The sequence below is a fragment of the Gossypium raimondii genome, chromosome 12, assembly GCF_025698545.1.
Source record: "Gossypium raimondii isolate GPD5lz chromosome 12, ASM2569854v1, whole genome shotgun sequence".
In the NCBI taxonomy this organism is placed as follows: domain Eukaryota; kingdom Viridiplantae; phylum Streptophyta; class Magnoliopsida; order Malvales; family Malvaceae; genus Gossypium; species Gossypium raimondii.
In genome coordinates, this window is record NC_068576.1 from 52707894 (window position 1) to 52735573 (window position 27680).

General features: G+C 31.2%; 4 protein-coding genes across 5 annotated transcripts; 2 read left to right on the forward strand and 2 right to left on the reverse strand.

Annotated features, from left to right (window-relative positions):
- Nucleotides 1–4838: 4838 nt before the first annotated feature.
- LOC105765103 (zinc finger protein ZAT9) lies at nt 4839–6013 on the forward strand. The gene has a single exon (XM_012584037.2). The coding sequence runs from the start codon at nt 4946–4948 to the stop codon at nt 5867–5869; it is 924 nt and encodes a 307-aa protein (XP_012439491.1). The 5' UTR covers nt 4839–4945; the 3' UTR covers nt 5870–6013.
- Nucleotides 6014–13126: 7113 nt separating this feature from the next.
- Nucleotides 13127–16026, forward strand: LOC105765105 (peroxisome biogenesis protein 19-2). 2 transcript variants are annotated; one of them, XR_001124787.2, is made up of 6 exons: nt 13127–13416; nt 13510–13558; nt 13738–14023; nt 14945–15261; nt 15709–15817; nt 15916–16026. XR_001124787.2 is itself a non-coding variant. In XM_012584039.2 (5 exons), the coding sequence occupies exons 1-5, from the start codon at nt 13377–13379 to the stop codon at nt 15752–15754; spliced, it is 738 nt and encodes a 245-aa protein (XP_012439493.1). In that variant the 5' UTR covers nt 13131–13376; the 3' UTR covers nt 15755–16026. The 2 variants fall into 2 exon arrangements, 1 of the variants encoding a protein (XP_012439493.1); XM_012584039.2 differs by having other exon boundaries at nt 13131–13416; nt 15709–16026.
- A 38-nt stretch (nt 16027–16064) lies between these two features.
- Nucleotides 16065–18739, reverse strand: LOC105765104 (probable pectinesterase 68). The gene is made up of 5 exons (XM_012584038.2): nt 18323–18739; nt 17993–18182; nt 17472–17678; nt 16698–16936; nt 16065–16384 (listed from the first exon to the last, which is right to left on the reverse strand). The coding sequence occupies exons 1-5, from the start codon at nt 18613–18615 to the stop codon at nt 16228–16230; spliced, it is 1086 nt and encodes a 361-aa protein (XP_012439492.2). The 5' UTR covers nt 18616–18739; the 3' UTR covers nt 16065–16227.
- A 3972-nt stretch (nt 18740–22711) lies between these two features.
- On the reverse strand, nt 22712–25855 carry LOC105765107 (putative glucuronosyltransferase PGSIP8). The gene is made up of 4 exons (XM_012584040.2): nt 25447–25855; nt 23957–24215; nt 23682–23883; nt 22712–23568 (listed from the first exon to the last, which is right to left on the reverse strand). Exons 1-4 carry the CDS (start codon nt 25725–25727, stop codon nt 22880–22882), a joined length of 1431 nt encoding a protein of 476 aa, XP_012439494.1. The 5' UTR covers nt 25728–25855; the 3' UTR covers nt 22712–22879.
- Nucleotides 25856–27680: the final 1825 nt, after the last annotated feature.

The window sequence follows — 27680 nt, forward strand, 5'->3', positions numbered from 1 at the left end:
TCTTTATAGTTGTTTGATGGCGCATGATATTAGGAGTTGAGCTTCTTTTTTTTTTTAGATAAAAAAATAGAATTCATCCAGTTTACTTTAAATAATTATAATATAATTAAAAATAAAATTTTTAATAGTAGTTATTTATTAATATCGCTAAAAATATAACTTAGTAGTGGTTTTTATTTAAAATATATTTTTATTAAGTTTTTTAATGAAAATCTCTATTCAATAAGTTTTTTTGTCATTTTATTGTTGAATGGATGTATGCTATTAGAAGTTTTTATACATGTGTTATTTTTTAGAATATAATATGCTTTATCATTAGACCTAAAACTTGTTGATATTATAAAAATTTTATAATAATATTAAATATTATACCAGGTAAAATAAATAATTCTACTAATGGTTTTTTTTTCATTTCACTAAACATTTTTAAAGAATAAAATAGAATAACTGAACTATTAAGAAAGGTAGTTTCATTTTTCAAAATAATTTACTAATTGAGTTTGTGACACCAAATTCAATTCAAAATCAAATCATTTTACTAAATCATTTTTTTATTTCTCATTGTTGGTTTATTATTTATGTTCGAGGTTTATGGTTATTCCTCTTAATAATATTGTTTTCAATGTTCAAATCTACGTTATCGCTACAATCAACATATCAACATTTGTTGGTCAAAATCAAATCATATTGAATAGATAACAACAATAATAAATTGATATTTGAGAAAACTTTATTTAGGGCATCTATTTAAATATCACATTATAGTAGAGATCTCGTAAGATCATTTTAAACCAACAATTGAAATAAAATGAAAAAAAAGTTGATCATGCCATGTATGATTTACATTAGAAAATGTGAGTTTACTTTTTAATCAACATTAAAGGAGAGAAATTAATTCTTTTAAAAATCAACGTATTCAATAACTAATGCAATAGGTTCTAGGTCACCGATACAATTTTCTAATTTTTAACGCGATTTGATCATATGACTACAATCTCTTTGCTTTTTACTTTTAATCGCAACCGTTAATTTTAAAAATATCTCACAAGATCTCGCTATAATAAAATATCATCTTAGAAGTTGTTCTTTATTATTATTTTAAAAATGGAACTAATAATATTCTTGGGCTCTCGTTGTCCTACAGTTATTGGGCCACTAACAAGTCCAAATCCATGAATAGTTAAGCTTTTTTAACCATATTTTATTTTATTTTCAAAAAAATACTGTTCTCGATTTTCCTCTAAAACGGTGAATTAGCGTGATTCACGTTTTAATGCTGAACTGGGGTGGTTTGGACTTTGGACTTGGCACTCGGCTTTATAATGGGTTAATGGCGTGGCGAGCGCTGCAACAAAGCCAATAATTTTGCTTGACTTGTACAAGCGGCTAAAAGCAAAAAGGTTAACCTTCAACAATAACCTCAAGGTTAAGGATCATTAATCAAATCTGCAGGGATTTATAAGTTGGAGATTTGACATTGCCCACTCACTCTCCCTTCAATTTTTTTATTTACATTTATCTATTGTAAGAAATACTATGATTTAGAGATTAAATTTATTTATTAAATAAATATTTTATTACATTCTTTTTTTTGTTATTTATGTAATGTTGGATAGGAATTTTATTTTTATAAGAGTTATTACATATTTTTTAATTTAAGTCTTATGTTTAATTATTATAATATATATGTAATAAATAAGTTTTACATAAAAAAAGAAAATCTATTTATAAATAATAGAATAAGCAAATAAACAGAATCCAATGAGAAGAGAATATTCTAACCCTAAGCTATCGGATTTATCCTTACACTTAATCTTAACATCTTCTCAACTCATTAAAATTGAACACACAATTCTCTGAAATTAAAATTTTGAAATACAATTTGGAGTACATCCGATAAATATTAACATTTTACAAAATTATTATATACCTTTGAACTTAAATCCTCCGAAAATTTTAGACGGTAAACTCAAATACTATTTAAAATTTCATTTAATTATATGTGGGGTTGTTGATTTATTTTTATTTATGTTATCTGATATTTTAAATTTTAATTTAGGAAAATTATTCGTATATTGTTGATAGAGTCTTTAGATTTTACTGAACAGGATTAAAGTATTGATAAGTGTTCTATAAGAATATAATTAAATAGTAAAAATAAATATTTTAAGGTTGTTTATGAAATAAAAATAATTGAACTCTTTTGAGTGTTTTAGAAGAATTAAACTATTTTATTTATTACCTCATATTAACTTAATTAATTAGGGATAAAATAATCCTTAAAGAATATGGTTTTTAATAAAAAGTTCTAAAATAATTTGATTTATTGATTTATTTAATTTAATTTAATTAGAGATAAACAGTAATGACATATAATGAATTTGCTTGGCTATGATATGCTTCATGGAAGCAAATTTACACATTTTTTAGTAGTGCAATATTATAAAACTGGGCTATGCATGTGCTTGAAGTGTCAATATATGTTTGATATAGGGACAAACCAGCCGATGACAATGAAATATGGGTAATTTAATTAAAGGCGAGTTGTATAATTGGCTACAATATTTTGAGGGCAAAAGTTTGCATGCCATGAACATCAACATGATGGTACGTTGTATTTATATTTGCAAAAATATACCAACACAATCATCATTATCTATATATAATAATTAACTCCATGTCAATTTATTCAAGAAATTTATTTAAAAATATTTTTTAAAAAATAATAAATAATATATATATTTATAAAGATTAAACTCAAAATCGTATATCAAATATCATATATAAAAGAAGGAACTCAAGCATATATGGAAAACATTGAATATTCAAGGTTAGTTTTTGAGTTTCAAAATATATTTTTTAGTTATATTTAGAGTGGATTTTGTTTTTAAATTTAAATTTAAATATGAATTCCTTATCATTATTAATTATGTATCCGTTTTCGTATTTACATTATTGATCTCTAATAAATTATTTTAATTTGTAGTTTAGTACTTACATAATTTATAACTAAATTAATTAATTACCGTAATAATAAATAATGAATATATTTACTCATTCAATTCATATTGAACCTTATCTGCTACATGCTTTCTTTGGATCAAAGATTCATTTTAAGTAAACTAAGGTCATATATGGCAATAAATAATAATTTATATAAAATAAAATCAGAATTTAAAGTAGACATTCCTTCCTTCCATTTTATGAATGTAAGGAAGCATATAGATACGATGAAACATAATAAAGAATTATAAATCAAATCACTATTACTTTAAGATTTTTAACATCATTTTCCTGTTTTAAAACTTTTCTTATTTTTGAATAAATTGTTTTAACATCATTTATTCTTTAACTTTTGACATTAAAATTATAGTCCACTAAAATGAGAAGAAAATCAAACAATTTCAGTACAAGGTTGGAATATAAAAGACATTTAAATTTAAATATTTATATATATATTAAAGCTCTTGAAATGAAAAAAGAATATTATGAAAATTTATCAAAATATGTCATTAATTCAACCAATTGACGGGTTGAACAATATATAATATTTATACAGTATCTAAACTATGTTGTTTTAAATTATTTGTGAAAATGTACAATTTTTTTAATTTAAAAAATATTATTAATCTATTATAATTAATATATACAACTAACTCTTATATCACATGAAATAATAATCTAATTAATAAATATATATACATAAAATTTTACCCCTTAGCCCATGGCTTAATTAATTACTAGTGTCACAGAGTTAGAACTTTAGTCTCACAATCCGTGCAGCATTAAGTCATCCTTTCGATGCAAACACACTAGCCAAAAGAAGACACAAAATAAAATAACCACAGAAAACAAGGCATGAGAGGTGTTTGAGTAAATGCTCTCAAAGAATTCTATCACTCTTATGAATTCAAGATACAATGGATCATTTATAAGTAGGGGGGAGACTCTCTATTTATAGTTGAGCTCTCCCAAAATCAACGGTCTAGATCAAGTTATACCAACGAATGTGATTAGTCTGTTCCTTAAATCTAGGGATTTACAAGATTACATAATCAATTTACATAATCAAATCAAATCAAATCAAATCAAATCATATAAAATATGATTCCCCTCAATCTTTTAAGATTGGTTCCAATAATTACCAGGGTAGCCTATCATTCCAAATCTACATCATTGGGCCACTCAAGTTTCAATCTGACAGACTTCTCCAATAACTCTTTGAATCGGACTAATCCTCTTGAGCTAAATGATCCCATCTAATCGATAGACCTCCATGGGATGCATCTGGTGCGATGGTCACGGGCTTTACACTTTGACCCATGACACTAGATCTTCCTTAAATGTACTTTTTTGTAAAAGTACCATGGTGTATTAAAAGTCGTATTGCATTTTATCTTTTATACTCAAAAAATGGCAAATTAGTCCATATACATTAGATCAAAGAGCAAATTGGTTCTTTTGTTAAAAATCTCATCTGTTTCTACTATTAAAAATTGGTCATTATATGTCAGAATGAGTTACACATGGCACACTATGTGTAACTATCTGATTATTCTGTCAATAACACTAATTTTAATAGTAAAATGGATAAAATTTTACTAGAATGAATCAAATTACTATTTAACAGTGACTAATTTTTTTAACAAAAAAAAGATAAAATACAATCTATCTAATATAGTTTACTCTATAATATTTTTTTTTCTACCACCCACGTAATTTAGTTGTTATCATAGTACAACTGTTTTTCTTAGTTTATTTTAAATATTTTATGATAACTAAAAGAAAATCATAATTTTTGGGTTGGATTGTGTGTCTTTTGGTGGAGGGATGCTTGTCACCTACTTCTTTTAAATTCCCAATCTTTCCCTTTTATTGTTTTTTTCATGCTTTTTAGAGAGAAGGTAAAAACTTTAATCTTCGGTTTTGCTTCAGTTCTCTGATAATGGAGAAGCAGAAATGCAAGCTCTGTGCTCGAACATTCTCTAATGGCAGAGCTTTAGGAGGTCACATGAAAGGTCACTTAGCCACTCATCCACTGCCTCGAAAAACGGCTCAGCATCACCAACTCGGTGGCCGTACCGACTCAGCTTCCTCATCATCGTCTTCATCAGGTGAAGAGCAAGAAGAGAAAACCAAAGTGCTCGAAGATAAATGTTTTGTTTACGGGTTAGGAGAGAATCCCATGAAGAGTTTCAGGTACGCAGATCCCGATTTCTCATTTGCAGTAATAGATTCTGGGTCCGTTGTTCTAGACACAGAAAGTGAGACCGAGTCGAGAAACCCAACTCGGCGACGATCTAAGAGATGCCCAAAAGCGTGTACAAATACAAAAACAACAGATGGAATCAAGAAACAAAAGTTGTTGAGGAAACCCAGTTTGGTCGAGTCACCGACTGAGCCAGAACCAGTGAGTTCAGTTTCCGATACTTCACCTGAAGAACATATTGCTGTGTGTCTTATGATGCTGTCAAGAGATGTTTGGAAAAGCAAAAATGTGGAACAAAACTCAGAAGGGAACAAGAAGGTTCGTAAGTCAAGCAAGAAAAAGATTCATGGGAAGCATCGATGTGAGCTATGTAAGAAAACATTTCGATCTTTTTACACATTGGATGAACATAAAAGGGTTTGCTCTGAAACTAAAAAAGCAAGCAAAGTCGCAACCACTGCTGCTGGTAATAACGGCAAGATATTTGAGTGTCCATTGTGTTACAGAGTGTTCGGTTCGGGACAAGCACTCGGTGGTCACAAGAGATCCCATTTGCTTGCTGCTACTCCAAATTCAGGCAAATTTTACAACAATTTGATAGATCTAAACTTGCCAGCTCCATTGGAAGATGATGAGTTTAGTGTGGTTTCTGATGCTTAAACTGAATGATGGGGCTATTCACGTCGATCTGATGCTCTATATTCAATGTTTTTATGCATTGTTTTTTTTTTAATTTTCTTTTACTGTAGTTTCTTAATATTTCTTCATTCATAGATAAATCATGAATGTTTGGTATTCTTTCAATTCTTCATTGTTCCTGACCCACACTCCATTTCTTGAATTATCCGCAATCAAAACACTTACACAGTTGCTGGAAATTATTACAAGCTTAATATGGAGTTTTTGTCATGGTATTAGCAGCCATTGTTATGGAATCAGATAGCAATGACTGTGAACCAGGTTTCACTTCCAATGTACTTCATGTCAGAAAGGGGGGAAAAGAAAAAGCAGTAAAGCATTCTTTTTGTGGGATTTGGTTGGGTTAGATAGTGGACCAAACACACAGTCCTCTACAAGTACCCAAGGTGTTCAATTCTGCTAACATGTCCTGTCTCTTATCATCCACATTTTTCATGTAAAACTATTTATTGGTTTTGTTCTCTGTTCCGTTTTGAAGAAGGATATTATATGATAGGAGCATTAACTACAAATTTAAGATGAATTGACTCAAATAACCTCACTGCAAATTGGGTTTTACATTCCAAAATCCCTTGATTTCTTGCACGAAAAGGTGATTCAAAATGTTTTATCTGCCTTGAAATGAACGAAATAATCGGGCAAATTTATTAATGCATTTCCAGAAACAATTCATATTACTTTAATAATTATTTAATAATTTTTTATGTTATTGTCGCATAATTTTAGTAATTTTTTATCCATGAATCCTAAATTTTAAACCTTAAACACTGAATCTCGAACCTCGAACCTTGAGCTTAAGGTTTAAGATTTAAGGTTTGGGTTCGAGGTTTGAAATACGAGATTGAGGGTTTAAAATTTGAGGTTTATGGTTCAAGTTTAAAGATCGAGATTCAAGTTTAGAGCTTGGGGTTTGAGGTTCAGGGTTTAAATTACCAAAATTATGTGTTAATAGCATGAAAAAATTACTGAAATGTTATTAAATAATAATAAAAAGACCATGAATGATGTGGTGGGAAGGATCCATAAAATAATCTCTCATGCATTTGATTTATTGTTTTGTTTTTCCCTTTCTTTTTATATTGGTTCCCTAAATAATCAAGATTTTTACAAAAAATTACAAGGACGTTTTGGTCAATAAAAATCGAACGGTTTTCATGTTCCTTTCTTTGATGCTTGCATGTGAAATTTTCTTGCTTCGAACGGATCCCTACTAATTAATTTATGCTAAAAAAAAATTATATGTGGATTGCAAGTTGTGTCAACTTGGTTAACAAACATGTAATTTTGCTGGTTTTCACCACTTTCTAGAGGGATTTTGAAGTCAAAATCAGTGAAGAAGATTGTTGAAATTTTATAATGGAAATATAATTTTATTATTATTTTGACTTTTATTATAATATGAAAATAGGGAAAAGAGTTGTGAACTAGTTGGGTATGTTTATGTAATGTGCATACAACAGTAAAAATTTATATTCAAAGTAATGCAAGGGGCACTTTTCGTATTGCATGTGAAAAATCACAATGTAAAAAGGTAGCTAATGTGCAAAGTTATTAAGTAGTTTCATCTTTTGGTGAGTTCTTGACACGAGTACATCAAAGGTCCAAACATGAAGGCAAATTATTAATAATTTATGGTTCATCTAAATTACTTTTAGGTACATCTGATAATTTATTATACCATTATACAACACATCAAAATATATGAATAAATAAATAAACTGTCCGCAGCCAACCAACTATTGATGTGGACAGCCCTTACATGCACAAGGATAAGATGTTTCTTTTTAAATATTTTTTTCAGACTATTCAAAGCATCGCCATTTACATGTATATATATTTGCCAAATCTTTATTCTTCCAGCATTGTTGCAGGCAGTAATTTTCTTTTAATTTCCTGCAACATTTAATGGCAATATAAGCCATGTTATATGGTGCCCCTGTTTTTGGTTACAAACAGAGATTTGGCTGACCTATAATCATTGCCAGCAGCATTAGTGTCTCTCACATGTGATGGGATAATATATGAGGCTTTGAATGTAACACCCCTTACCCGTATTCCTTGACGGAATAGAGTATGAGGTATTATTTCTTTTTTTTTTATAAAAAAAATTTCGGCAGCATTTCTGCTTATTTTTACATAAAACCCCTTGCAAGTTTTCAAAACACAATTTCAAACGATTTCAACATTTCAACCAATTGCAGGTATATATGTGTATACACAATTTATCCATTAATAAACACCAACCTATTAAACCGAACAATACTATATATACATATTTATACCACATTACATAAAGTCATCTACACATGCCATGTTTCAAAAGTGTTGATTGCCAAAATACCCAAAAAGTTGATGATAGTGTGGATGATTTCCTGACTTCGTCCAAGTTTCGAACTGGCTGATGTCACTATAATCAGGGGAAAATACAAACGAGTAAGCATATAGCTTAGTAAGTAAACATATGACAAGTAAATAAATTTTTCACAAGATTACATAGTGACATAATTTTTATCACACATAAATTTCATTGTTTGCTCAATTTCCAGCAAGCTTTTTTTTGCATCACAGTTGCAAATTTATTTTTATATGGAGCTACAGGGCTCCAAATTAAGTTCCGTAAATTTTTCCCAAAACTAGACTTATATACCTTTCCACCATAAAATTTTCAGAATTTTTGGTTTAGCCAATTAGTACAGTTTATTCTTTAAACCTTCCCCTGTTTCACTGCCTAACAGTTCTGGCCTCTCCTTACTAAAATTTACTTATCTCCCTGTAACAAATTCAAAAAATGTTCTAGTTTCTTTCTCTTAAAAATATACTCATTAAGGAATCCAAGCATGTAAATTCCAATCCATAATTATTTTTGTACAATTTTTGGTGATTTTCCAAAGTTGGAACAGGAGATTTCGAAATCAGTTCAACCCTGTCTCAATAAAATTCAAATATCCCCAAATATACAACTCTTTTGCTTCCCCTTTTTCTTTCATATGAAAATAGACTCATTCAGCTTCAATTTAATATATTACTCAACTTTTAATTCATTTTTCACCATTTATAGTGATTTTTCAAAGTTTCCCAACTGTTGTTGTTCACAACAGTTTTGTATTTAAATTTGCTCTTTTGTAGGTTTGATGTTTCCTTCCACCTCACACATGGGTTGATTAAGTATCAAACCCAATATCCCTCATAGATTCTCGTCCACCTTATATATATATTCACCTTTTCGATTTTCCCCTGTTGAACACTCGAAATGTTGTCCGTTATTGGTGGATTCAGCACTTAGCAACCACCAGTGATTTGGGGAATCAGCACTTAACAACCCCTTTCACATTTAAGATACGGTGGGATCAGCACTTAGCAACCACCAATGAGTCGGGGAATAAGCACTTAGCAACCCCCTTCACATTTAAAATACGATGGAATCAGCACTTAGCAACCACCAATGATTCGGGGAACCAGCACTTAGCAACCCCTTGGGGGAATCAACACTTAACAACCCCCTTTATATTCAATGTACTCTGGCCTATTCCGAGTGTTCAACCGAAAACCGTGTTTTTCAACACTTTACCACCTTTCCCAACTTAACCACATTTTTAGTATCTATACCAAGTATTTATTCTATGTTCAATTAAATTGAATAATATCAAAATAATGCATTAATTCACATGTTTACTTACCTCGGTGCAAAATATCGTAATTTTGCAATTTACTCCACGACCTTCTCTTTTCCCCGTTTGAGATTATCTTCTCGTCTTTCTTAATCTATAATAGCAAATTTAACTCATTAAATGTTCACATTTATTAAAATAGTCCTCCCCCCAACTTTTTGAAAAATTTCAATTTTGCCCCCAAACTTTTGCATATTTACACTTTTGTCCCCAAGCTCGGAAATTAAATTTCATCTCTTATTCTTATGTTTTATGACATGCTGAACATTTTTCCCTTCTATGACAACATCAAATTCTCACTCTAACACACACTTTTGAACATTAATTATTTTTACTGACTATGTCAATTTACCCGTTCTCGCTTAAAATCGCTTAGCAAAAGTTATTTAACATAATTTATAGCTTCATATTCTACCATAAAACAACAAAATAAACACATTTCACCTATGGATATTTTTCCAAATATGAACCCTAACATGAATTATTGCTAGAATAAGCTAAATTAAGCTACCGGGACTCCAAAAACATAAAGAACATTAAAAACGGGGCTTGGAATCACTTACTATTGAGCTTGGAAGCTTAAAAAACCCTAATTATGGCTTCCCCCTTACTGATTTTGTTCACCATGAAGAAGATGAGCACATTTTGCCATCTTTTTCCCTTTTTAATTCTTTTTATTACTAAATGACTAAAATGCCCCCATTAAAAAAAATCTATTTCACCCATTTCTTATGTCTATTTTTGTCCATCAATTAACTAATGGTCTAATTACCATATAAGGACCCCCAACTTATACTTTCATAACAATTAGACACTTCTAACATGTAGAACTCAACTTTTACACTTTTTACAATTTAGTCCTTTTAACTAAATTGAGTGCCCAAACGTCGAAATTTTCGAACGAAATTTTTACGAAAGTTTTCCATGAAATTGTAGACCATAAAAATATAATGACAATAATATTTTTTCTCGTCAGATTTATGGTCCCGAAATCACTGTTTTGACTAGGCCCAGAATCGGGCTGTTACATTGAAGATGCTGGAAAACCCCAGCACACATCCACCTAAACATACATTTAGTAGGGGTGTTACTTTTTAACATATCTTAATATATAAGGTATTTTTTTAATCACTCATATTACTTCTTTTGTTAAAGAGATGTTATTTTTAACTAAAATTTTACTTATTTTCTTCACTTCTCTATTATATATTTTCCATGCACGTTTTCACCATAACCAAACAAAATGTAAATAAACTGACTAAAAAAAATTATCTTGACAGTGATTGAAATTTTAAAAATTAAACTTATTAAATATCATTGAGTAACTAAGGTCTAGATATAGGATCGGAAGTTACAGTCTATACTAATGGTTACTGGTTAGTTCATAAATAGAGATGGTAAAATTGGCTCCAAAGTAGTGAAATTTAAAATCATTATTGCAAACTTTGCATTTTTTTTTCTCCCCAGTTTGCTTATTGAGATTTGAGAGCTGAAATTAAACATGTTTCCAAATGGGTATTTTCAATGGTTGATGGCAAGCGGTATAATTATTAATTTTTACTTGTTATACCTCCGGCTGTCAATTGATATAACCAGCTAACGAGAGAATCATCTCGGCGATCAAGTTATCAAGTATCTGAGATATAAAATTTTAAAATTTTAAAATATTTAATATTAATATATTACATATGTAGGAAATATACTGTTGCAAAACAAAATCGCTAGTATTGACTGGATAAATAATCGTGTGTAAATAAATGAAATAATAACTATATCGTGGAAGGACCACTGCTTTAGAAGCAAATTCGCCTTGATCGGTGTAATCATATAGTAGATGTCGCCCTCAAAGTTAACATAGTACTCCAAAATTCGTACACACGAATAAAGAAGATGGGACAAAATTAGTGTTGCTCTTCTCAAAGAAATAGAAAAAATAACTGAAAAATAGAGCTAAAAAACTGATCGAAAAATATACTGAAAAGAAACAGATGAGCTGGGATAAAAGATAGGTTATTGTTGTATGGAATGAGGAAATCATCTAAGTAATTTATAGGACATTCTAAAGGAGTAAAATGGTAATTTGCAAGGCCAATCCAACGACCAAAAACGACCATAAGCCAAAGGGTAGAAACAGTTAGAATTTGACATTTTCAAAATCGTAACAGTTTAGAAATTGAAAACTACGAAAAAGAAAAATATATATTTAAAGGTAAAAAGTAAAAAATTTATTCAAAAATAAAACACATGCAATATGTGCCTAGTAACAACCTTTAATCCCAATTACTCAACGAGGGTAATAGACTATATTTAAACTCTCTTATAAGCCATTCCTCAATCAATGTGGAATATGCCATTTTACATTACTAACAGTATAATAGTTAGATGTGAAATAAAAGATAATTAGTACAAATTTAAACTTGAAATTAAAAATAAAAAAAGTAAAAAATTTTATAAAAATAATACATCTTAAAATCTTAAAAAGAAAAGGAATTTTTCTTCAGATTTTTCAAAACAAGTTAGATGAATGACTAAAATTATCAATTAAAATTAATTATTACTAACTCATATACTAAAAAATAATACTCCTATTAATCCATTACTATTTAGAATAACTAAAACAATCCTATTATATTTGTATGAAAATTAAAATATGTTCATTTCCAAGTGCGGCCCTTCAGGCATTAGAAAATTGATTTTGGATCATGGGTATGAAATTGAATCGATTTGGTCCATTCCAGTAGCTGACAATTGGATAAATTTGAGGCAAAAGTAAGATGGCACCATTGATGTAAATTTTGCACTTAGATATATTTTGTTGTTATTTTTTCACTTTAGTACTTAAATTTAACAGATAGATCCATTTCAACTCTTAAACTTGGATTCTAAAATTATGATAATGTAACATTTTGAGATTATAAAAACTTAAAAAGTTGTTTTAGATGAGTAAATAAATTGAAAAAAATGTTTTTATGAAAATTTGATGGCTTTGATTTTTAATATTTTCTTCATTTAAATTTAAATGGTTATGGAATTTATATAGGTTAAAGTATTTGGGAGTTCTGCTAGATCAAATTAGTCCTCTATTATTAAATGGATCAATTTAGTCCATTTACTATTACAAAGAATTAAGGCCAAATTATAAGAGAGATAACATTCATTGTATAAGAAATATCTTGAAAATTATTTTTCAATTACAATTTAACCCCAGACAAAAGATTTAATTTATAAAACCATAAAAACTTTAAAATATAAATTTTGTTAAAATATTTTTAAAAAAAGTAAATGTTAACGGGAAAAAAGCTGTAAAATCTATTGTAGTTCTAGACTTCCTTTTAATGGATTCCATTTGTTTTATGGAAAAAATTCTATTGTCCAACACGACTTTTGATTAATAAAGAAACCCAAACTTTAAACTCACAAAATCTAATTTAATATCCATAAGATACATAAAGATTAGTCTTTCTTTTCTTTCTTATTGATTAAACGAAGTAACATTGGAAGACATTAAGAACGTAAAGCCCAAAGTCCCCAACTCCAGCCGCAGCCTGTGAAGACAATCATTTGTCAAAAAGCAGTCAACCCGTTCAACCAATCTGAAATATTGGATCTTGATCTTGATTTTGCCCCTCTTTGGACAAAACCCATATCTCCTGGACTGCTCTCCATTCCAATCCAACTCAATCCAGTTTCTCTAATAAAAGGAAGAAGAAAAAAAAATTAAGAGCTAGAATAATTACTTTTTACGTTACCTATATATAGAGAGAAACAGTGGATTAGATTAGAAGCTTCTGATAGCAAAAATGGCAGATCACTCTGATGATTTAGACCAACTACTTGACAGTATGTTTTCTTTTGTCTTAATTCTTTGTTTTTTCTTTGTTTCCTTTAATTCTCTGTTTCTTAAATCTTTTGAATTTGACCCTTTTCTTCCAGGTGCTTTGGATGATTTCCAGAATCTCAACCTTACCTCTCTTCCTCAAAGGTACTTTCTTTTTGTTTTAGGTCCAAAAATTTGCTCCGGAGCTAAAAATTCCTTCTTTTTTTCCCTCAAAAGCTAGGTGCTTGATTAGATATCTTGGATGTTATTCTGATGTTTTACCTAGGTTTAGGGTTTTTGTTACAATTTCTTCCAAATACTTAGCTTTTATATTTGGTTAATAGGGAAGGAGGAGGAGATGGTGAAGAAAAGAAGCAAGAATCTGGTTCTTTACCAAGTGGGGTTGTAGGATTGGGAATGGGATTACCTGACTTGAAGAGCAAGAAAAAGGGAAAGCAAAAGGTGTCAAGTGAATCCCATGTCACAGAGGCTCTTGATAAGATGAGAGAACAAACCAGAGAGACTATAAAAGGATTGGAATCAATGTCGAAACCTGGAGGAGATGATTTTGGAGAGGATGGATTGATCGACGATTGGGTGAAGCAGTTTGAGGAGCTTTCTGGGTCTCAGGTATATTTGCTTGAATGTTTTCCTGTTCCTTTTAAGGCTTTGTTTTATCTCCTCCTGCATTTGTTTGCCGTGGTAATTAAGTTTTCTGTTGTTGAATGTCAGGTATTTGTTGATTCCTAAATTGGATTTGATTATTACCTCAGCATGTTAGGGGTAGACTATTTTAATTTTTTCGAAAAAAAAATAACTTGTAGTATTTTAGCTGATCAGTTGAGTAAGATTTACTGGCTCCGGATTCTGTTTTTGAGTTGTGAGTTTGTGTCAGGAACACTTTGGATTCGCAAGACAATTAGAAGGTTGCCTTGCCTATTTCCACTTTTATTGTGCTTGCCGACTTTGTTTTGCATTTGATTAATGTACACTCTACGGCTTTTATCATATAAGAGTAGGATGATGGCCTCTACACCTGCCCCAAGTGAAGTACCTCAAATTCATTTAACTTTGGAACAAACCTCACCAGCCCCCTCCGAACCAACCTTCCATCCACCAAGAACATTCCCCCGAAAGAAAAGGGAGAATATGTGTTGATGCATAAATGATATTTTTAGGACCATGGGTGTATAAGTGATTGTTTCTTTGTTTCAAGGGAGGATTCATTGGGAAAAGCCCTAAGTAAAAGTTTGGCTTTAAGGAGTTGGTCCTTGTTTTTAGCGCATGTCACTCATATGATTGAGAAGCCTGGTATGTTATATATGCTCATGATAGATATAGGTTCTCATTGGTTATAAAATGTCTTATTTGAGATGCATGTGAACATTCGAATTTGTTATATATCCAATTGAGACATCTAGGTAATAGCATTGTATGTTGTTGTTGTATTTACTCCTGCACGGATTGATGGACATGCATCATATGGACATATAGTAATTTAAACAGTCGAGTGCATGTATTTAATCATACTCGTACCTTAATTTTGAGCAGGACATGGAATCCATTGTGGAGAGTATGATGCAACAACTTTTGTCTAAGGAGATTCTTCATGAACCCATGAAGGAAATTGGAGAAAGATACCCAAAGTGGTTAGAAGAGCATAAATCCAGTTTGAGCAAAGAAGAATATGAACGTTACTCCAACCAATATGAACTGATGAAGGAGCTTAATGGAGTTTATGAAAAGGATCCTAATAACTTCACCAGGATTTTTGACCTCATGCAAAAAATGCAAGAATGTGGCCAACCACCAAATGATATCGTGCAAGAGCTCGCTCCTGAGTTTGATTTAACCAATCTTAGCCAGCTGTAAGGGCTCTTCCTTTTGAAGCAATCTTATACCAACCATTTATTTGCAATCTTCTGGTTTTCATCCAACCTGCCTGTCATGTTGTTTCGAAATTATCGTTCCCTATTCCATTGTGTTAATTTTTGGTGAAAGGCCATTTGGCAGTGCAAAATGGCCTGAAAGTGGTTTCGAAAGGATCGAGTATCGACATACAGTAATCAAATCATGAATCAATTGTTTTGGTTCAATGATTATGGGAATCGTTAACTTCTGAATGTGGTGTGTCCTTCATTTTCACTGTTCCAAATTACCTTGACTGATATAATATGCTTCAAAACAATGTAATCGATATCTTATATAGAGATTGCAGATTCCTTTGGATGAACTGTTTCTTCTTCTATTGGTATATGACAAAAAGGAGCATTTTCTTTGTACCCTTAGCTAATGAACACGTTTTAATCTTGCAGATCCCCAGAAATGCTCGACTCACAGCAAGGCTGTTGTATAATGTGATGCAATAGCCTGATGCAGACTATGTTTCCTTATATTCAATACATATTCTTTTAACGTTTCAAGGTAATAAAACAGCTTTCCTTGTTATTTTGATCCTTCAAGAAATTAAATGCTTTTGTATGTATAATCATGGAGAAAGATGTTTATGACTAAATGACCAGGTTCAGTGTGCAATTTGCTTGACGATTCTTTGAAAACATCGGTTTTTGTAAAAGGGTACTTTCTAGTTTTGTACATGAACAGAGTATTGTGTTAAATTTTGCTTTGAACCACTTATATTGTTGAATGAGAGGGAAGGATACAGTAAGAATTTGTAAAAAAAGATGTATTATATCTTGAAGAAACAAATGAATGAAAGAACTGTGTCAATTACAATATGCGAAGAAAAATTGAATTGAATCAGTGAATTAATTATGCGAAAGGAAATGGAACATAGTGTATAGAATAGGTTGTATGTTGTTTTTGAGTTGGACTTAAGCATCCCACGGTGCAATCCAGTGTCTACCATTGACAAAACTTTTGGCTAGAAAGGGATGCGCCTCATCGAACTTTAGTTCCCTGGCCCATGATACTCCACGCACCGCCGCAGCTCCGGGACCCCAGCACTTATAAACCCCAAAAAACGCAGTCCTGCAGCGTGAACCAATAAGCAAAATGAAATTGTTGATGATTTCTTCAATGACATCAAAATCCAATCATTTCTGATTTAAGAGTAGTATAATTCATTTCTTTTGATAGAACCAAATGAGCTTTATTGATTCCGAAAATGTCGATGATTGTCACAATCACGCCATCGATATTTTCAATTATAAAAAAGACTATGATGGAGGATTGTATTATGATTAAATAGGGCGACAATTTCTTCATATTTGACTTTCTTAGGATTAACATGGAAAAAGATTAGGGTAAAAGTTAATAAAAGAACAATGTGAAGGGAACATACTTATTTTTGTTGCTGACATGGTCCCAGTCGTCCCACCCACCATGAGCAACCAGGTCATCAAAGTAAGTGTAAGCGTAGACAATCCTGGAGTATTGACCCATGGCTCGACCCACATAAAGTGGACCAGTACCCGTCACGTTGCAATTCACGAAAGCAAAGCCTGTCTTCTCGTCGGGTGAGTTTCGGTCGTGGGCTGCAATGGATCCGAATCTCGTGGCTATGGAATGCAGCTCACAGTCCTGACAACAAGAAGCAGCAACCAACCCGTGAGTGAACATAATGAAATCTACCGTACTAAAATACCTTAAAAAGGGAGGCCCCATACAAAGATTATGCTGGTGGTGGTTGCCATTTCATTTGAAGAAGGTGGCTCAAGTAAGAAGAGACGTATGCTTATGAAAGAAGTTAATGCCATCGAAAAGCTGAATATAACAATGTTGAATGTTCATTAAACTTTTAGACCCAAATTTTTTGGCTCCTTTTATGATTGTTTACTTATGTATTTCAGAGTTATATTTTTGGTTAGTTGGGTACCACTAGTTTCTGACAGACAAAAGGGTCTGTTGATAAGAAAAAAAGCTCTCTCTCTTTTTTAAAGCTTTTGAGACTTGCTATAGCACAATGTAACGTCCTTTTCATTTTTCTTTATCAACTTGTGTATTATATATTTATTTATATGTTATTTCTTCATTCAAGAGAGTCACGAGAACAACCCTTTATCCTTCTTTTATTATAATATATTATCCATATGTAAATGATAAATATAGTTCTTACTTTGTACATGGACCGGCCATTTCCAAAGATGAAATCAATTGATCCCTCGATGTAACATTCCTTGAAGTAATGACGACCAGCATCATCACAAAGAGTGTCTTGTGCACCGTAGAATCCACAGCCTGAGAAATACGCCTTGTCGCCCGATATCCGCAACGCCACTGCTTGCCATCCTTGCATTCCCGGCATCGGTGCCGGTGCTGTATTCTATACAATGTAAATTCAATAACATTATTATTTTCAAGGTTAATCAAATATTTCAAAATATTTGGTGTTGAATTAGCATTTCAATGTACTCGTCATTTGAACTATAAATATATTATACCGCCAAAATAAAGTCACATGCAGCACAGTATTAAAGGAAATCTAGGGCATATATTTATAATGTTTTCAGGAGCATTGATAGAGAGTTCTCTGCTGCTTTCACTTTCTTTCTCCATTCACTCTTAATTATTAACGTGAAGAATTTATGAAGTAGTATGTTATTCGTTAGCTGTTCGGTGCTTTTTTATAGTTATTACCTTGAAGCTGATATTTCTAGCAGAGAAATAATTAGCATACACAGTGACAGAAGCAGTTTGATAAGTACGCAACTGTTGGCCGTTGGATCCAAGATCACTTGCTCGATCATGCCATTCGATGAACGTCACCTCCCTCCCTGCTCCCTGCATCATAATGTATGGCTTTGTTGCTGGCACCACCACTTTCTCTCTGCAACGCCACCAAAAGAAACAGCCATTTTTAACGTGTAGGTTTAGCGTTTTCAAAGAATGTATTTTTTTTTCTTCAGTTTTAAGCATATATTGATGCTTTAATGGCTCTTAAAGAAGGATATGAAATTAAAGTATTACATGTAATATCCAGCGCTGATTCGAATTAGAACATTCTTTCTATTATTTTCCGGGACTGCATCAACGGCATCTTGTACTGACCGGAAATGACCCAACCCGTTAATGTCGACGGTAATCAGCCGGTGACCGATGGGTCCGATCCACTTATGGCGGTGCCTTGTGGAATTAGTAGTACAAGCAGTTTGATTGACGACCGGCCTTGTTGCTACGGATAATGACGGCGCAGGACAGAAAAAAGAAGCTAAAACGAAGACAAAACAGAAGTAGAATAACAAAAAACTACAAGACTCCATTAAAATAGAATTAGGTAGTCAGAGAATAGAAATGATGAAACGAGAGACAGTGAGAGAGACAGAGTGATACGAATGTAAAGAATGTTTGAATGTGGGATTTTTATGGGGTTGATGATTTTGAGCTCAAGAGCTTATATAGACACGTATATATATATTACAATCTGGATTAATTGAGTTGAATAATCTTAATTATTTATCCATGATTAAAGTTTATGTTTACAGTAGAGAATAAATTTAGGGGGTGTTTGCAACGGTCATTTCTTTTGGTTGGCTCGCAACGAGGGGGTTATATTTGGAGGTAAAGGCTAGTAGGGTAGCTTTTAAGGTAGCTCTTGGCTGTATTATACGCAAGTCTCGATGTTGGGGACGTATCATTTGGCTTTGCATTATACCTTAGTATATGTTTCGCATCTTCTGTCATTTCCAACTTCGACTAGGATTCTTACTACATAATTGAGTGATAAGTGTTTAGCAAGTAAATAGTAAGATTTTATATTTGAGTTTTGTGGCAGATAAAACAAGTGTTTAGATACCATAGACTACTCTATGAGATATTACACTCTTCTTGTTATGTGAAACTCTAACTTTTTAGACATTTCCACGTTGTAATTTTATATGTTATGCTTCATTATATAATTTTAAATTCTAAAATATATTAATTATTATGAAAATTATTAACAAAAAAATCTAACAAAACCTAAAATCAAGTTATTGTATCTAATAGGTTTATTCAAAAAGTATTAATAATATAATTGCTAATAAAATTAACAATAAAATAAACATGATATGTAATTTTATCTAATTACTTTAACATTTCATCTTTGTTGTGTTATTCTCTAACATTAAACATATAGTCCTTGTTACTATCAGTTGGTCCTTTACCAAATATAAATAATTAATAATAAATGCTCGCAATTTAGTTCATTATTTAGTAGGCCGAATGCATAAGAAATTATCTCTCATCAATAAAAATTTTAAATTATTCAAATGAAAATAGTAAAATTATACTTTAAAATTAAAATAGAAAACACGTACAAGCATGTTTGAATGTCACAAGTAATTAAAATTGCATGTAATTATTTGTTATCACTTGCATAATTACTCCAATTATCACTCTCCACCTAAGAATTGGAAAGTGTACCCAATTAGACTTGATTCGGTAGAATCCACTAATTACAATGGTTGATAAAACATGCTACATATATGTAATTACACTCAAATTTAGTTATTAGATAACTTTCCAAATTCCTTTTGACACATGCATCAAATTACACCCATTATTTTCTTCAAATTGTGTCCTAAATTTTAAAAACTTTAATCTGTGAACCATCAGATATATTTAAAATTCTAAAATAAACCAAAAATGTCATATTTTAACTTTGCTTGTAGAAATTTTTTCTTGACAGTGTACCTTAATTATTACATAAAATTAATTCAAATTTAGTTCGTATACTTTAATACTTTAATTTGAGATAATTTTATCTTTTACTTTATAATGCTATTAGTTTATCTAACTAGTTCTTTTTTTTTATCTTTTATGTTTGGCTAATGTTCAAGATTTGTGATTTAAAAAAAAACCTCAAACTCATCATCCTAACATACTTTTTATAACGTTTGAAGGTATGTTGTAAAGAAAAGTTTTATATCAACATTTTAATTGGAATAATTAGTAATATTAAAATTTTAACTTAATTAATAATATTTTAAAAACAAAACAAAATAAAATTATATAAAACTAAAAAAATTAACTAAAATTAAATTTAAATATATAAAAATATCATAATTTGAGCTACATGCAATCATGATAGTATAATGTACATATGTTTATGAACTTTACGATTTATAGTTTTGGTTCAGTCCAAAAATAAACCATGCATTAATGAAGTATTCGACTTAATCTTCTCACTAATCCAAAAACAAAACACAAATTAACAGGAAACGGTCACCTTTTGGTGAAGCGTCCGGTGGTGTTGGCGTGCATGAAGAATGATGGTCTAGGCATGGCTCAAATACTTAAAAATTTATTTTATATAAAAATGGTCCACTAAATGGGGTCCACTTGTGTTTTTCGAACGTTGGGAGTACCAAAGTCTTTGCCCTATTAGGGCTAAAGACAAAAAAGCTCAGACTCTGGGACAGATATGTTTTTTCTATAATTTCTTCATTTCATCATTTATACGAAGTAAATAATATTACCAACACCAAAAGTCTGGCTTGATTGTAGGGTTGGTTCCCCGTTTAAACAGTTGCTGGTCTAAGTTTGCCCTTTTCAACGTTCTGTTCAGGGTTATTATGATTGCAATAACATTCCATGTCCCGACAGGTTTTCTCTCAAATCACCGCCGTACATTTGACGCTCGTTTTCGATGACGATTGATGGAAACGGCCCCCGAGTATTCTGTATGGGCTTTTGGTGGGTCAACTAGATTATTCGTTTGACGATGTGGGATTTGGTTGGACAAAGCCCAATCGAAGACAACATGTCTACTCACATGTTTTTCTAAGGCTTAGGGTGAGTTTGGATGGGCGGTGCGTTTATCTGCGATTAGTGTAAAAATAGTGGTGCTGGTGAGATTAGATACTGTAGCGTGAGACAAAAAGTAAACTAAACGCACCGCACCTAATCGCCCATCCAAACCCACCCTTAGTTTGGATAGGCAGTGTGTTTATCTCCGGTAAAATTAAAAACAGCGGTGGCGGTAAGACTGAATACTGTAGCGGTGAGATTAGAAACAATGGTGGAGTGTGTGTTTGGATTCAAACGCAGTTGTAGCAGTGAGGTAAGAATAAAAAATGACTATTAAGGACATCAGATTATAATTGATATATAATAGAAGTTTTTTAAATTATTTTACTTTTTTAAAATTATTAAAATATGTGAATTTATAAATTAATTTAATAAAATATTAAAATGTATTTTCTAATATTTTAATAAATTATATAATTAATTTAAATTATTTATTAGATAAAATGATAATTATTTTTAATTTTTATAGTTAAATATTTTTATAACAATGATAAATATTATTTTCACAAATAGTAACATTATACTTGGATCAAATTTTGAAGTATCTAAACGGATGATTTTAATTAAAAATATAATAACATAAGACACAACAAGTTTCATTATTACTAGAAATTAGGTTTTAATTATATATTTATTCATATAAAATTATTTATTTTATTGTCAAATTTTAAAAAGAAAATGATAATCTAATCGTATAAAAAAAAGGAAAGAGCGTCGATTAAAAGAAAAGAAAAGAAAAGTGAAGGGCAAGAATAAAAATTAAGGACATCAGATTAGATATAATATACAATAAATAATAAATAAAATATTGAAAACCTTTACATCAAGATATGAAAAGTTAAAATAATAAATAATTTTTAATTTTTAATTATAAAAAAATACTTATTAAATTTAATATGAAGATTGTATATATTAAATTAATAATATTATTTGAAATTCTTAAATAAAAAATTAGATGTAAAAGGATAAAAGAAAAAGTAAAAAGCATGGATGAAAAGGTACTTTCCATCTTTCAAATGGAGTTGCAAATTCTCACTGCATGTAGAACCTCGGCGCCATGATACTACAGCATGATGAGAAGACTTCAGTGCGGCAATGGGTAAAATCCAAACACCAATATTAGTGCGATTGATTTCAAAAAATGATCTAAACGCACTGAAACGAGAGATCATTTGTATCCAAAGGAAGCCTAGGTCTCCAAATCCATTTCAATTAAAAATTCTTATCTTATACATTGGTGGTACATAATTTTATAAATAATATTTTGAAAGGAAATTTTATGAATAATTATTTGATATAATACCGATAAATTTTTTTAATTTCAAGAGTGAAGTTGAGATTTTGTTATGTCTTTAAATTGTAATTAAGAATGAATAAATAAGATATATGATAAAATCGAACAATGCTACTTATGGAGTTAAAAATTTCCACGGTCAAGATACCAAATAATTATTTCATTCATTGGCAATTAATTTGAACATTGCATATCACTGTAAATAAATATAAGAAAAATTTTGAACAAAATATAAATGAATTTAGTTTTAGATTTGTTTTAATGATATAATCAAATTGAGTGCATCAAATATGAAATTGTCATTTTGAAAATGAGGAAAAACAGTGAAATTTATACATAAAATTGTATGGTGATTATCAAAGAAATTAATTAGATGACAAAACATTGTATTAGCAAAAACAATCTAATTAAATGTCTCCTTTGCATTATATCTAGTCTGAGTCTCAATACAACTTGTTGAAGCCGGAAGGTGGTGAAGATTCAGCCAATTTTGGTAAAAATTGTTCCCTTTCGAGTGAGACTTGAAGACGTGCCATGACCTTACCCACCGAACCCCAAGCAATAGGGGCATAACAAAACGCAAAGCCGAAAACAGCTAAAGCTCTTACAACTCCATTAGGGTACCAAGGATATGCCATGACCAGAAGAGACCCAAAAATCCCAACCAAAGGAACGAAGACTTGGATGGCAGGCAGCAAGAACGAGTTGATTGCTATAGACGAAAGAGCAGTGGAACCAAGGAAATACAGTGTCCAGCCTACTAATGGGTGAATCGTGCGAGGAATAATAGCGAAGGGAACTATATAAGCTGCAAGAATAGACCAGATTGCCATAAATTTTAGACCAGTTTGGATCAAAGATGTGGTTTTGTCTGAGTTTCGGTAGCATAGTTTGGAGATGCTGGGGCGTGCTAGATGTGTCATCGCTAATATTCCAAGGAAAATAATCGATTGGACTATTATAACCGGCATCTCAGCTGCATACCCTAGAGTTTGACGACGATTTTCGTGCCATTGAATGCCCAAAGGCAGGACAGGCCAAGACCACCAATACCATGGCTTCAACCATAGTGCACCAGGGAAAGTGATCACACTGTTGGGTCCACAAGGTACTCTCCAACGAAGTCTAAGATCTGAGGAACAGCAGAAGAATCAAAACATTGTTTTGGGGGTTAGATTTGCAGCTCAAATCAAAAGCATGGAATCATTATAAAGGCTATAATATATCCTCGCTATTTTCACTCACAGTAATAAGAAGCATCCATTTGGTATCCCAGAGGAAGTCTGTATTGCCCATCTAGGTTGGACCCATTTAATGGTGGGTGAAACATGGGCTGGTCGAGCAAGTCAGGGAAGTAAGCACCAATGAATCCCTGGTCAGCACCATCAGGGTTTTCTTTACCAGTTTCCAGTTGATGGACCATGTCTTTAAATACCTCTCGCGATGGCTGCACATAAATTTCTTTTAGGAACCAGTTGAAATGAATCATACATAGAGGAAGAAGAGCTAGAAATTATTACCTGCAACACAAAGAGGCCAGTATGAAAGATGCAGGGGTTGATAAAGACAGCACAAAACTGCCCACATTGGAACAATTCATCGGTTTTCTGTAGAAAAAGATTGTCAGCGTCAAGCATGACAACTCTATCATAGTCCACCAAACTCCAGGCATATAGTTTATTCAGTGTCAACTTGAATCTCTTATCGAAATTTTCTTGACCTTTGTAAGGGTTATTAAGGTTCTCCACCCTCACTACCTTTGCTCCATCTTCCTCTTCCCTATGCCACAAAAAACACAGCCTCATTATAATAAGGAACATTGTTTCGTTCTTGTCCTTGAACATCATGTTTTTGAAAGGATCAAAGTACAGTAGACCACTCCCATAATTTAATCATAACTGGGCATACTTTGAAAGAGGTTGTGCATCAAACAAGCTACTCTCACATGCTGTTAATTCCTTAACCAATACAATACCTGGGACCATTTCGTGTGCTTGTCGAAAGTGAGTGTGGGTTCATGGTGATTAATTAGTTTAATATTGTGGATCCACCCGAATTAAATTTAGTTTAATAATAATGGGCGGTGTGATTATGTGGGGGAAATCTGTTCTTATCAGCGTACTCTCTCGTTTTTTTTATATTATTTGTGTTGCTGAGATTTTGGATAAGGACGGAAAAAGAACATCAAAATCAATTTCATTGTCTAAATTTGTTTTTATCTTTAGGTTTAAATGCAAAATTACCCTCAAATTATACCTTTTTTTCATTTTAATATTAAATTACTAAATTATAAATTTAATTTTATAATACAATCAATAAGAATGTGATTCGTGACAAATTCTAATTGATTTTTTTTTTAAACGAGGGCAACCTATTTCTAATATTTGATGTAGGTCTATATTTTTCTCCAATCTATATCTAATTATGAAAATAACAAAACACCTATGTAGATTCTGAAAGTAACTTAAAAATATAAACGTGTCTGGGCTCAAGTCCCCTAATTCTTACCGGTCCTTGACCCTTTGAACCTACTTTGTTACAGTTTCCAACAGTGTTTTCGACCCACGGTTTGACATGTAGGTTTCTTTTTTTCTTTGGTTCGACGGATTGACGTGTAGTTGAGTAGGTAACGTCGCATTAAACTTGACCATGACCGGTAAGAACTCCTTAATTAAAAAACAAAATTCATCTGATTCATTATTTCTTACCAACATACCGTTTCGTTTTTTCACCATTTGTATTAATTAATTAACTAAACTAATGAAGAAACTACCGACCGTTACAACTTATAAAATAACAAAGTTTTATCGATTCAAGAAATTTTCGTTTGTGGTGCCCGAACTCGGATATCCAATCCCCATTATCCATCTAACATCCATTAACAAGATGATGCTCTGTATAATATTTGTTTTTTTTCTAACATAAAAGAAAAATAAGGAAAACTTGAATTGCATTTAAAGAAAACCAAGGAAACTTAAAGAAAAGGGCATTAATGTTAATGGAGACTTACAGTGCACGAACCCAACGGAGGGGAACGTCGAGGGAGGCAATGACGATGAGATCAGCGTCCACTTGGAGATTAACAAGGGATCTGATCAAGACACGTGTCGCGACGTAGAACTCGTAATCTCTGGGCGTCCCCATGTACATCATCGTCGCGTACGCGTTCCGGTGCTCCTTCTTCTTCAGTTTAACCCCTTGAAACGCCGTCGTTTGCACCACCGCCAGCAACACTAACAAGACTCTAAAAAATGTTACCACATGTCTTCGTCTTTCTCCGCTCCAACCCATTCGTTTTTCTCTTTTCTCTTATATGTGATTTTAGGTTAAAGACTTCAAATACCAAAAAAAAAACGACAAGTACAATAAAGATTTTCTCTCAGTGGCCTTGAATGGGAAGTCTTCAGGCTTTCCAAAGCATATAAATAGGGGAGAATAAAAGCATCGTAGGAAGGAAGCAGACAAGGAAAGCCCTTTAAGAGAAGGTGCAAGTGGGGCATTTTGGATATTTTCGTCTCCACTTATTACTTTCCTTTTTTTTTTTTTTCCTAATATCAATGCATATAAAATGTATCTAAATTGCCAACCCAAAATATAATATTATTCACAGATTATTCTTAATTTAATTGTACCGGTATTTAAGTGTTGAGGAGAGACTATAAATAATTTTAGACATTATATAAAAATAAATAAATATGATAAAAACTTATAACAAAATTAATGTTGAAAAAAACTAATATCTATAATATCTTCTAATTAGTGAAAAATCAAAGATTATGCGATTTAGAAAAAAGAAAAGAGAAGGTTATGCAATTAAGCTTCAAGAAGATCAAAATTAAATAGACTTCTTTAAAATTGTATTTTAAATAGACATTTTACTCTCATCAACCAAAATATATAACTTTTGTTACATACATGTACCATGTTGGACCAAAAAATAATACAAATACCACATTAAAAAATGTCAAACTCAAGTACCAAATGAGTTATTAAGCCTATTTATTTATATATGGTTTATAAATTTCTTTATTTGAAAATATTGTTATTTACTTAAATATTAATACATTATAAACAAACCTTTTCATAATTAAATTAAACATAAATTTAAAATTAATAAACATTAAATAACATCCAAAATATAATTAAAAATGATTAAATAAAAATTAAGTGAAAATAAATAAGTATAATTTGTGAAAAGTACATGTAGTTTGAAATTTCTAAAATCATTGTATTAAAAATTAATTAATAACTATCCACTAGTAAAAAATTTAGGACGTCCATGGAAGGAATTTCTTGAGAGGTTTCGATTTTAATAATATACATGTATATATTGGCAGATATTTAAGCATATTTTATGGTGATATTTCAAATGAATTAATGTCATCAATTTCATCCGTATACTTTACGAGTATTCAGAATTTAGTTATTTTATTTTAATTTGTTAAAGTTTGATCATTGTAATTTATGAAAATTTTAAAAATCTAATTAAGTAATATTAGATTATAACACACCTATAACATGAATAAAAAGAACTCTATGCAAAATTATATTTATAAATATATATATATATATATATATTAAAACCAAGTGATGTTGGATTGAAATTTAAATCTCGTTATAATATTATTTTATTAAAAAATAAAAAGATAAACGGGCAAAACACCATTAAAAGCTCTTTGTTTTTAAATTTACGGAAATGGGCCCAGTATTTTATTATTTATCGGAATGGGCCATTTTCCCCGAAAACTTGTCCACGTCAGCGCGATGACAGGGGACGTGGCAGAAAAACACGTCCCTGAGGGCGCGCTTTGCCTACGTGGACATAAATCGCGCCCTCAAGGGCACGTTTTGCTGCCACATAAGCGCTCCCCTGGGGACGCGTTTTTCCCGTTTCTCCCACGTTAGGTTTTGGGTTTTTAGGGTTTAGGGTTTTTAGAGTTTTGGAGAAAAAATTAAATGAATAAGGGATTAGGGTTTAGGGTTTCTTAATTAAATTAATTATAATTTTTTCAAAATTGGATTAGGTTTCGTGTTTATGGTTTTTTAAGAAAAAATCAATTAAATTAGGGTTTAGGGTTACGTGAGTAATTTAATTAAAAATTTATTAAGGAAATCGCTCCCACATGGATGCATTTTTGATACAGTAGGTCCTGAAAAAATAATTTCGAGTTGACGCTTTTGAGCAAATAATATCAAAATATTCAAAATAAACTATTTTGTATTTTATTACATCAAATAATATCA